This window comes from Nipponia nippon, unplaced genomic scaffold, assembly GCF_047370975.1.
Source record: "Nipponia nippon isolate SJK-2023a ecotype South Korea unplaced genomic scaffold, ASM4737097v1 scaffold_1, whole genome shotgun sequence".
NCBI classification, from domain to species: domain Eukaryota; kingdom Metazoa; phylum Chordata; class Aves; order Pelecaniformes; family Threskiornithidae; genus Nipponia; species Nipponia nippon.
In genome coordinates, this window is record NW_028262290.1 from 42,225,337 (window position 1) to 42,237,952 (window position 12,616).

At 45.4% G+C, this 12,616-nt stretch overlaps 1 protein-coding gene across 1 annotated transcript; it reads left to right on the top strand.

The window, feature by feature from the left end:
- The first annotated feature begins 6,745 nt into the window (after positions 1-6,745).
- Positions 6,746-11,608, top strand: PENK (proenkephalin). The gene is made up of 3 exons (XM_087735564.1): positions 6,746-7,010; positions 7,515-7,656; positions 10,499-11,608. Exons 2-3 carry the CDS (start codon positions 7,519-7,521, stop codon positions 11,162-11,164), a joined length of 804 nt encoding a protein of 267 aa, XP_087591690.1. The 5' UTR covers positions 6,746-7,010; positions 7,515-7,518; the 3' UTR covers positions 11,165-11,608.
- The last annotated feature ends 1,008 nt before the right edge of the window (positions 11,609-12,616 follow it).

Sequence of the window (12,616 nt, forward strand, 5' to 3'; positions counted from 1 at the left end):
CATTAGAGGGAAGTGGTGAACTCACCACTCTGAGGTGACACAGAAAGCTTTTGGCAGAACTAGAAAAGACATGACAGCACTGGTTAGCTGTGTGACAATGTCATTCTGACCACTTTCATATTAAAAAGAAATCTTGTATTATACCTCCACTTTAGCAGTGGTTGCCACCCTGATTTTATAAGCTTTCAAACTGACAACGGAAAAGCTAGGTATCATGATAGCAAGGCCATATAACAACTAAAATGAGAGATGGATCTTTGGAAGGTAGGAAAGGAGTCAACCACAAGGCAATCTCCTCCAATACATTTATGCCATCCCAAAATAATCAGAATATTTTACCACTTCTGTTGTTTTCCTTTGCTATGCACTGTCACCGCACCTACATTTTCACTCAATTCTTCTGCTTCCAAAATCATTCAGGATCTTCCAGCCTCTGCATAAATGTAATCTTCAGGTTAAACCTGGGCCCCAGTCACATTCACAGCTCCAACTTCCATGAAATATTTTCACCAGTTCTGTACAGGAAAAGCAATAAGGGCTCAGCTGGTTGAGGTCACTTTTTAGTTTCTGGAGTGTTCAATTATGCAGCAGAAGAAATGAAATGACTTTCAAGTATAATGCAAGCAGCTTTAAAGGAATGTAGACTGGTAAACTGAGAAGGGAAAGGTCAGAGTTCTGTTTCCAGGTTTTTTAGTAAAAATACAAAACGCAAAGAGGTACAAACAATGGCCAGTGGAACAGGTCAAATATGTGTAAAATGAAGGAATGTGATGATAATGTTTCTTATTTCATTTTCAAATGCTCTTAGGATGTTTTCTTATGTCAGCACCTTCTTCCCTGTCCTAGCTAGGTAACTTGATTAATTAAACCTCCAGCTTTCCTTCCTATGGAAAACACTTTCTGGAACATAACTGAAGTCCCAATTCATGTAAAGCAATTGAAAATCATTTACATTGGAAGAAAAATGGTGGACCTTTCACATGGTGCTTGTGAGAACCCTGTGCTTTATGTACCTTTCCCACTCCATTTTTTGCATAAACGTCATCTGTTTAGTATTTGCAATTCCACAGGGATTACAACTGTGGCTGTAGCTAATCTAGAGTGAACTCTACCGTAAATGAGCATAAAGTTGCTTTTGCAGCTGAGGAATTTAGCCCACAATTAGACGAAGATATGTTGTAAGAACACAAGAGGCTCCGTGCTGCTTGCGCACGGGCTGTGTGCTACAGCCACAGCAGGCTGTAAGGCAGACAGATACCCAGTGTGGACAAGGGAATTTCCAGCAGAGGTGTATCGAAACGAAGTATGACCCTCATTGCTGTCCGCATCACCTCTGGGGAATCCCTCCAGTGCAAGAGCAGAAGAGGGAGAGCACACACAGCCCTTTGCCGCTCCCTTCATGGCCCGGAGACAGCGTGAGAGAGGTCGTGCTCAGGCCATGGTGGAAGCGGAAAGGAGAGAGCTTGGTGCTCAGCCGTAAAACACTCCCTGTTGGGCTGCTGGAAATCACAGCAACCACCGACACCGTTTTAAATTATGTTTCTGAACTGCCCAAAATATGGGAGTTTGAAGTCACCCCTGCCTGCCCTGCAGCATCAAGCTGTGCCCCCTGAGGAGCGCAACCAGGAATCCAGCCAGCCTTTACCCTCTCTGCATGTAATGCGTCAGGCTCTCCTTACAGCTCCAGTCTGCAAAAACAACTTGTTTTGAATGCTGTGCTAAAGTGTGAACACAGCACTCCCCAACTGGGCAATAAAATACTAGCAATGAAAATGTGAGGCTGGAACTGGGGAAAAAGCTCCAAAATTCTGCTGTATGAATGTGAATAATGGGGAAATAGTTGAAGCTTGCACTCCAGATACATTATTTAGACTCTGCTTGTTTGTTTTTCTTAATATGACTGAAGTGATCAAAATCTCTCATTTACAATTTTCAGCTAATCCTTCCACACATGCATTAGACACTGCAATCCTTTTCATAGATGGAATCTAATACTTCCTTTGTAATTCATGGATGAGTTTTCTTAATTAAAAAAATGAGGATAAATCATTCCACTCATGTGGAGTAGTTATTGTCTTAAATAATAATCACTGTGCCTGGATTCCATCACAATGTATTTTGCTACTGAGCACCCTGCTTTCTTCTTATTTTCTTGGAAATACCCCTCCCATGGCCTCTGTGGAAATGAGCAACATAATGCTTTTATAACAAATACGGATTTTGTACAGTTTGTTCTACTTACTCTGCAGCACATTCCACTTACTGCAGTTCAGGCCTGATCTCAGAAATCTTTGAGTGCACATATTCGTGTGCCTGTGAGAAACAGAGAAGCGTGTAATAAAGTGAATCTCCACATATCTCCACAGAAGAATACAAACCTCTCTGCTTCGCTCTTATCTTGTCTGATACAATCGCAGGTAAACAAATGCACCAAAAATTGTATTTGTTGTATGCTTATACTAAATGCACGTCACACTCTTTATTTTGCTCAGAGAAAGTAGTGTGAAACCTCCTCTCCCCTTAGAAAGCTGCTTGGCATCAGCATGAGACAGGGACAGTAGCTGTCAGTGCTCTTTCAGTGAAGACATCTCCTTATCGCCACTAGATCAGGGCATGGTTTTGCCTTCTAAAAAAAGTGTAATTTGTTCAAGGGCAGAAATATTATTAAGAAGACCCAACTTTGTCTGAGATGAAAAGTTTAGCATTCCAGTTCTTCATACAAGATTGTCTTCAGCAGCTGTGAGCAGAAATGTCTGCATCGCTGATGGTATCTTTCTTCTTCATATCTTAAATGATATACCTAGGTGTATATTAAGGGATATAGAGAGATATGGGAAGCACTGGAACATCTGCCCTGTAAAGGTACATTTTGGGCAATGCCATACCAACCATACATTGAGTATCTCTCTGTATTACAGTTCTTCTCTGCTTACATTAGACATAATTTAATAATGATATTTTAAAAGTAGCAATACATATGTTGTATCTATAGATTAATAACTCATGTCGCTAAATTACTTTGATGGTAAGTTTGGCATAGGAGAGTTGACTTGCAATGCCTTTCACGGCTCTGGTATCAGTTATGTATGTTCCCATTAAAACTTAAGCCCATTTAGACTGAGCTAAATGCAACCTGACTGTTTGGTCTTAAGAAATGCTGTGACCTTTTGCACTGAGCTGAAGAAAATAATAAACATGCTGTTTTACATTCCCCATTCCTCATTTCAATTCTATCAAAAAGGCTCTGTGTCGCAAGAAGGGTTGCTTGGGGTGCTAACAGCATGTTCATTTCATATTTTCATAAATCCATCTTCATTTAATGATTTTGTAGCAGCTCGATTAGCATGATGAGTACAGTTTGGAAAGGAAAGCTGGTCCTGCAATAAAGATACTGATGTGAAATCCAAGGGAGAGAGATTTAGTTTCTAACTGGGCTGCCCACTTTTGGCAAGACTTTGTAAAGTCATTCAAATTGCATTCTCAATCAGTAAAATGAAGATTATTTCATCTTGGCTTCACCTTGTTCTAGCTTAAGTCTGGGAGTCTGGACAAGCTGTGGGACAACAGGGCCCTTGGGGCTGCAAGCACTACTGTAATACAAACAGGTTTATTTTGGCTGGTATATTTTGATGACAAATAAAAAGCTGTTGGTGTCTGTGGTAATTCTGGGTCATATAAAAGACAAAGTTTTTATCAACACCAGGACATTTTTATTATAAAGTTAGTAGGGAGCAACAAGTTATCATCTTTACTGCTGTGAAAAGTGTTCTCTTTCTTTTTATGCCTCCCTATTTCTTTGTTTCTCAGTCCTTCGTTGCTAAAGAAATATTATCCTCCACTCCTACAGTGAGTAATTTTCCTTATGTAGTTTTTGCTTTGTAGTATTTTGTCAAAATTTTCCAAATTCTCTCCTGTTTTCATCCTCTCTCTGCAAAGAATACTTCCCCCATACAAAACTGAACTCAGACTGGGAATTACAGAGCTTTCATCTGCTGACAGTGGGAAAAGTGAGCTCTTCAAGAAATATTTTCTTAATTACTCCTTCCTTGTATTACTACTCATTCGCTGTGAATATTAGCATCTTTCAGGAGGAAGGAGAGGACCCTGTGTAGCAGGCACTGCTACACCTAGTGGGAAAAGGCTAAAACGAGAGTCCAGCTGGGACCTTCTTCCCGCTCCCCACCCTGCGAGGCCCTGGGGGCCCTCATACAACCTCCACAAGGATGCAGGATGAGGACCAGCCATAGAGAGGAACGAGCCAAAGACTCAAACGACAGAGGATATGGAGAAGCAGAGGAACCAAAGGCTCAGGGATATATGCAGCACTTCCAAAAGCCACAGCTGGGTTTCTTCTGCCCAGTGCTGGCTGTGCACAGATACCTCTCCTCTCTCTCTTATGATGTCCTTGCACCTATGCACCCAATCTCTTTCCATCTTTTCTTCTTCCCTGGTCCCCACCAGCAGCCATAAGACTTATCCACTGTAAAATCACCCTCCCCATTGCTCCTCTTCTACACAGAATTTACATGCCTTTTATTTGGTCCTTTTATATGCTTTACTCTTACTTCATCCTTTGTCTTTTCCCGTTATAGTCTGTATTTTATCTACAGGGACTATCTGCACCTCTGTACACACTGAGATTCTGGCACTGACTGGGTTTTCATCACGACCAAATGTCACACAATAAGTGACATTAAACAGAGTCATGAAGGACATGGCAGACTGAGTAGCTGAGTGGGCAGGCGGAGCATGGACTCTCGTGTGCTGAACGATGAAAACAGGAGGCACTCAGCCCAGGGACGTGGGATGTATGCTGCAGGAGGAATAATCAGGAGGCTACTGGGCTATCTGTCCTGTCATGCCATGCTGACTAGTGCAAGCCAATACATGATGGCAGAGCTCAGGGTCAGTAATTGACCCAGAGGACTAATCTGATGCTGTCCATCAGAAAAAGCTCTGCTTACAGAGAGCATCCTTACAGCAAAAGAGGCACCAAATGTGTCACCTCTGGAGTTAGTCAGTGGTTCCCTAACCATCTTAGGAACAAACTTTATAGCATTCCTGCTGATTCAGTTCCATGGGAATTTGCTCATTGCTCCAAATGCAGATCCCTCACATGTTAACATAAATACACCCACTGGGATAATTTTTAAAATGTCTACCTCTTCTCTTGAGAGTTCACTTACAAAGTTGGCTGATATTACTACGGAAAGAGAGAGCCTGATTCTCTTCTCACGTACACTGATTATATGCAAGAGCTAATGTCTTTGGCTCGAATCGATGTATCTCTGACAATCCAGACATTCATTTGAGTGTCCTTAATCTGAGTCAGATAACTGATGTAAAGGCTAACAGGTGGCAGAAAACGCAATTTCCATACAATAATAGTACTGGATTTTGTGTTAGTTCTGAAGCATAAAGACCTGGCTGCATCTCAGTTACCAGACGAGTGTGTGACATCGATGTACTGCAGCATTAGGAAAGGTAAATGAGATCTAAGGAGGTATAAATTGAGGTGTCTTCCTCCTCCGGGGGAGATAATTATGCCTCAATATCCTAATGAAATTTCAACCGACATACTGTGTACTGTTCCCATCACTCATGCCCAGAAATGATGAACTCCAAGTATAGCAAATGCAGAGAAGAACATTTATATGAAAAGGCCCCCACTCAAGACAGAAACCTGAAGAGCACAGCTTGTTCACTTCAGCAAAATGAGGACTAGGGAGGAAAATAATCCCGACCCAGAAATGCACCAGGAAGGGGAAAAATGCTCTTTAAACTGAAGGACAATGCTGAAAGGGGGTTGGGGACCTTTAAAGGTCCCTTCCAACCCAAACTATTCTATGATTCTATGAAAGAAGAACAAATAAATTTAAACCAGCTAGAAATAATTTGGGGCTGGAAATAGAAGGCAGCTTCTGACAAAGAAATGCAGCTTAGCACAGCTGGGGCAGAGCCCTGTACAAACAAGAGGTGTCAGGGATCTGCGTCACCGCTCTACATCGCTTCTCCCAGATGTCAAACGGAGCAGCGCAGTGAGCTGCTGGGGTTAAGAACCTTGCAGAAGTGCTTGGGGTTTTGCCTCTGTCTGATTCCTTTCTGTTTGTGTTTTCCTGGCTACCAACATTGAGAAAATAAGGCAAATCTATCCATACTTGTGAAATTTCAGTATTTTCAAACCAAAACCTTGTCTTTTCGCTCCGTCTGGTAAAACCTGCTTTCCCCAAAGACAGCGTTTCACACCTGAGGCCCGTGGAGGGAGGAAGAAGGCGTGCAGCCGGCACTTTCAGCACCAGCGGCTTGGGGGGTTGGCAGGGTGGCAGAGAGAGAAGAGCCCCCAAAAAACCAAACCAAAAACCCCCAGACCCAACCCCGCTCCCCGGCGCTGTGCAGCGCTCTGCAGGGAAACCGCGCCCGCCGCCCCGGGGGAGCGGGGCTGCCGCCGAGGGGCTGCCGCCAGCCCCGGGGCGCCTCTCCCCCCCGGCGTGACTCACGCCGATGTCTCATCCCCGCCCGCCCCCGGTGAAAACTTCCCCCGGTAACTTTCCCGGTGCCGGGTCCCCGCTCCCCCCGACGGCAGGGGCACCCCCCCTCCCCGCCCCAAGCTCCGTCGGAGTCGCTGACGGCGGGGCAGCGGCGCCGGGGGGGGATGTCGTAGGTGCTGCGTCAGCGGGAGCCCGACGGCGATTGGGGGAGACCACGCTCTCCCCGCGTTCCGTAATTATAAAGTGCCGCCGCCGCCGTCGCCGCCCGCACCCGCTCCGCTCCGCAGCGGCGCCCCCGGCCCCGGCAGTGGGGGCTCGGCTCGGCTCGACGCCCCCCGGAGCCGCCCGCACCCAGGCTGCCAGCAGCCGCAGGCTCTGAGTTCCTCCCCGCCGCGCCCCCTCCGGGGTTTCTCCAGAGGCTGCTCGGCCCCGCTATAAATAATAGCGGCTCCGACGCCGAGGCTCCAGCAAGGCGCAGCTCACTCCCGAGCAACTCCCGGGAGCCCCGAGGGAAGCCTGTGTGTGAGTGAACTGCTCTACCTGCGGGGGGGACCGGGGGAGGGCCGGGGGGGGCTCTGCCGGGGCTGGTGCCCGTCGTCGGGACGGCTACTCGGGGCGCTCCGCTGGGAAACCCTTCCCGGGAGGGGCTGCCGTCCCGTCCGTGCTGCTCCCCGGTGGGTCTCCCCCCCCTGACTTTGCGGGAAGGGCGGGATAAAGCGTTTGGGGAAGAGCACTTTCACCGGACGGGAGCTTCTGGGCGCTTCATCGTTCGGGTCCGCCCCCGCTCCGGACGCAGACCCGCTGCCTTGCAGCTGCCAAGAGCCCGCTTACCTGGCAAGCGCGACCGCCCCGGCTCCAGAAAGCGTGTGAGTTCCCGGAGTTGCGTGTGACCCAGGAGCTGGGTTTTAAACCGCGGCGGCCGAACAGCTTCGTGCCGCCTTTTCCTGCCGCGGAGCTGGGGGAGGCAGTGGCGGGGCTGGGAGCGGGGCGGGGAGGCGGCTGCCGGCTGACCTCTCCTTCTTGCAGCCCCATGGCGTTGCTCCTGAGACTCGGCTGCTCGCTGCTGGCCCTCAGCACCTGCCTGCTCCCCAGGGTGCGGGCGGACTGCGGCCGCGACTGCGCAGCCTGCGCCTACCGCCTGGGACCCCACGCCGGCATCCACCCCCTGGTAAGCGGGAGCGGGGCTGGGGGGGGCCGCCCGGCCGCTTCAGCGCCGCCGGGACCCCCTCGGCCGGGCCGGCTCCCCGACCCCGCCTTAACTTTGGGAGGGAGAAGAAAGGGGAAGGGGGCAAAGGAGCGAAATAACAAAAATAAGTAGTGGGGGAAGCGGCCGGGGTCGCTTGGAAGACCCGTGGTTGAAGCGGGGAGGGAGGGAGGGAGGAGCGGGCGCTGGGGAGCGGGCGGGCGGCGCCGAGGAGACCCCCCGCAGCCCGGGGGACACCCCTCGCCGGGCAGCCCCGCGGGGAGCAAGGAAAAAGCCAGGTGAAAACGTAAAAGGAAAGGGAAATCTGGCCGGAGAGGGCAGCTCTGGAGGGAAAGGTGGTGGGCAGGGCGGGGGGAAGCCGGGCGGGACGGGGGGGTGGACGGCCCCGACCCCCGGCCGCGGGCTCCCCGGCAGGATGAGCTCTCTGCAGGCAGGATGGCTGTCGAGCTGAAAAGCGGCGGGTCTGCCCGAAATCTCCCCAAAAGTGGGGTTCAAGCCTGGTTTGAGCAGCAATACCTCCCGCTGCTCTTCCTCCTTCCACGGTGCTGCACGGCATTAGGAATACACCCGTGACAGATCCCTTTGACATTGTCTCCTAAGACAAATCATGCTAAGAAAACTCCAGAATGTGGGGGAGGGTGGGGGTAGGGGGTGTATCTGTAATTTTAATGATATTGAAATTATTTAAAAGTATAGCCACAGAGGCAACTCAACTTGAAATTTAAGGATCGGGGTCAGTGCAAGTCTGGGGTCCCCCGCCCTCCCTGGAGAAGGTGGGAACTCAGGCTGCCGAGTCCTTTGCCAGTGGCACCTGCGGTTCCTGACCTCAAATAGATGCGTTTTGAGGCATCATGCTCTCAGCACGTCTAAACAATCTGAAAAGTTTTGTTCCTAAGACCTCATCAATTATTTGGGAGCACTCAAAAGGAAAGACTGGACCCTATTCTTACGCAGAATTAGGAATCACAGAGTACTTCTGCTTACTCCAAAAGCAAGGACTCATTTTTAACCACAGCAGGTTCATAAGAGCAATATTCTTAGGATGGCTGGCAAAACAGTTTTTTGCTTTCAATCAAACTTTAGCTTTAATGTCAAGCATGGAAAAAAGTGGCAGTTTGCTCTTTTGGAGGGAGGGATACATGCTTTTCAGAGTATATGTTGTGGGTATCTATATTGATATTCTCACTTGTACACCTTGTAATTATACAAGAAAGAATCAAAGTCTCATTCCGTAACAGCACTTATTAGTTGAAATGGGAAAATAAGCAATGTGCTTATACACAATACAATGTATTCTTCATACATGTACAAACAGCTTTTAGAAACAAATGTTTCTAGTAACATAACTGATTTTATCACATTGTATCTGTAAGATATAAGATTTATAACTTTGCACCTGGTCATTTACAACTATGAGATAGCATATGCTAATTTGGCCATAGGGGGTTATTTAAACTAATCGAGAAGGGAAGAGGAAAGGAAAGACCTATTCTTGCGTTGATTTAGAGCAATTCCAAAGTCAGGCTGAAGCTGAGATCACATTCGCTTTACAGCATAACTATAATATATAACAACAAGCATGTAGTGCCAGTAAAATAAATTATTGTCACAAAATACATAAATCGCCCTAAATTTCTTTTGATTGTGTCAAAAAACATATATAAATTTCTCAGACTAAAATGGGGCTCAACAGACAGGTAAGGCCAGAGGCAGAGAGCTGGTCAGTTAGCTGTTAGAGAAAACTGTGCTGGGGTTTAATTTCACACCTTTAAAGCATATCGAGATCCTTACAAAATATCAGCTGTAGGCAGAATAAGTGTTTCTCTTATTGAAAATATTGATGATTTCTTGTTTAACTGTTGTGGTATGAAAACCACGGGCAAGAAAAAAACTCACTGGATTCACTTTTTTTCCCAACTGAAGAGTGTGGAATTTACAAGAAGTAAATTCCCCTGACACAACAGAGATAGTAGTACCTAATATGTATGTTCTTATCTCTACATGACAGGTTATGAGATACACATACAGGTACTGAAAACTTTTTTTATGTCTTAGCCTGAAAATTTTTCATTACAGTCAGAAGCAACACAACTTGGGAATTTTTCCCTTCTTTCTGATTGTCACCACTTCATATGTCAAACTAGCAAAACCAGAAGTTTGATCCTGCCTAAGAGAGCCTGTATTTCTACATTTGAATTGATACGCATTTGAAAGATCCGTTCCACAAAGAGGAACTAATGATAACAGACAGAAGCATAGCATTAGAGCTGTGCAGTGTGTTGAAGATAGGGAGCAGTACAGTACAGCTGGCTTCTTTGCAATGACAATGCCATGTAATATCTTTCCTAAAATTTCTGAATGTTACTTTTAAGTATGAAGATTGAATACACTTCTACATTTTCATTATGAAGCAAACCACAATTGTTTTTTAGCTTTCCAGTAGTAAATTAAAAAAAAAAAAATCATCATAACAATGCACCCAAGTGTAAGGGAGGTGCAGGAACTGTACGTGTGGCTTCCTTTGAAACAGAAACGTAGGGGCACCTTGAGATACAGGACCCTTGATCCATCTTGTCTGGTATTCTGTCTGTTAGAGTGGAGACTACCATGTCCTTCAGAGAGGGATATGAAGAACTTCAGAACAGACAATGAGGAAATCTGCTGTTCACAAAGAGCAGTCCTTCCAAGCCACTCAGAAAGAGAGGCTCGCTCATGGTCTTTTAAAAACAAGCAAAGCTAAGACAAGGTGACAGTGAGGTGCTTGTTACTATCAAATTGTTCTCAGTAAACCGCATCCATTTTTCAGGCATGTACGCTAGAATGTGAAGGAAAGCTGCCTTCTGCCAAAGCCTGGGAGACCTGCAAGGAGCTCCTGCAACTGGCAAAGCTGGATCTTTCTGAGGATGGCAACATTGCTCCAGGAGACAAGAAAGAGCTGGATGAGAACCATTTGCTTGCAAAGAAGTATGGAGGCTTCATGAAAAGATATGGGGGGTTCATGAAGAAAATGGATGAGCTCTATCGGGTAGAACCGGAGGACGAAGCTAACAGAGGAGAAATCCTGGCTAAGAGGTATGGAGGGTTTATGAAGAAAGACTCAGACGACGATGCCCTTGCTAATTCCTCTGATCTGCTGAAGGAGCTTCTAGGAACAGGGGATAACCCTGAAGCAGGGAATTACCGAGAGATAAATGAAAATGACGGGGACATCAGCAAAAGATATGGAGGCTTCATGAGAAGCGTAAAGCGCAGCCCCGAATTAGAAGATGAAGCCAAAGAGCTGCAAAAGAGATATGGTGGTTTCATGAGAAGAGTGGGCAGGCCAGAATGGTGGCTGGATTACCAGAAACGATACGGTGGGTTTCTTAAGCGCTTCGCCGACTCCATTCTCCCTTCAGAAGAAGATGGGGAAACTTATTCCAAAGAGGTCCCAGAGATGGAAAAGAGATATGGTGGATTTATGAGATTTTAATACCTTTCCCTTTGTCCCTTTTGTCCTAAACGAGAAAGACTGCCTTATTGGTCATAACTTATTGTAACGTGTTGCTTGTACTGTACAGTTTTTTACCGTCCTTGGTTAATGATGCAACCTGCGATCTGTTGTTTCAGGTTCTGTGTTCTTTCAAGTCAAATAACTAATTTCTGTTTTAGTCAAGTTTCAGTCTGTATTGTAGTTTCCATGCTAGAACTATTTTGATTACTGTATCTGTTTTCTTTAAAGAGGAAGTACATCTACAGTAGAGTTGCTTAACTGTATATACAATAAATTCTTCATCCTAACTGCATAAATTCTGAAATGCTATTTATTTTCTCAGTCATTTAATCAAACATCATCTCAATTTCTCTTTAAGCAGAGTAATGCCAACCTCTTTTCTGTAATTACAGAATTTGTACTGCACACACAACAGCTGAAACACATTTTTGTCTTTAGTTTTCTCAGTTTCTTAGAGTACTAGAATAATAAATATATGGATATAACTGTATTTGCTCTAACTGCTCTCATTTTAACCAGATAGCAGAATCAACGTTTAAAGCCTAAATTTATAATTCATAGTGTTCAGCCAATTCACATGAAAAAAAAAATCATAAGTGTGTTTGACTTAAAGCACTAAAAACATTTCTCCAGCGCACAACACAATGCCACATTTGACTAGTTACACCTTTTTATATCCATCCAATATAGGATTGTACAGTTGGCCTTAAAGTTATAAACACTAACTAAAAAAACAGTAAGTCAGTTTGTGCAAAATCAACATGAACCAAAACTGCATAAAAAACTTCAAAATCCTGATTTTACAGAGGACCTGACAAATAGTTTTCCATGGAACAGCTTTGTGTTTGATTCCTCAGCTGATATAAAACACTTTGGCACTCCTGAAATATGGGAAACTGCTGATCAGCCTTTTCTATTTCAAACAAAGGCAGTATAAGAAAATCTGAGAACAAACAGAAAACCCACTATAGATCTATAGAGCCTTTGGCATTTAACACTATAGATCCTTTGGCATTTACATCAAAGGCCGCCTCCCATCCCAGTGTACGCTTCCTTCCATAATTCTGACTGTCCCCTCAGTTTCCTCGAGCCCGCATCTGTGAGCACTTTTCCCCCATCTACTGCTACCAGTTACTTCCCACTTAAATTAACAATGACAAAAATCGCTTTGGCCACAGGCACTAACAATAATTTCAAGACGTATGACCAAGACTTACAAAACTACTAAGTATAGTATTTGAAGTTTCTACAGCCAAAATCCTCAAAGCTGTTTAGATACCTGATTGTTGCTGAAATAGTTTACGGGAGCTAGATGTCCAAAACCATCTGTGGCTCTGCATTCAGTATCTGTATTTCAATTTTGCACAATATTAGCTATTGACACAAAGGGCAAATTAAGGGTCTGACTTTTCTTTAACTTCAAGTCAATGA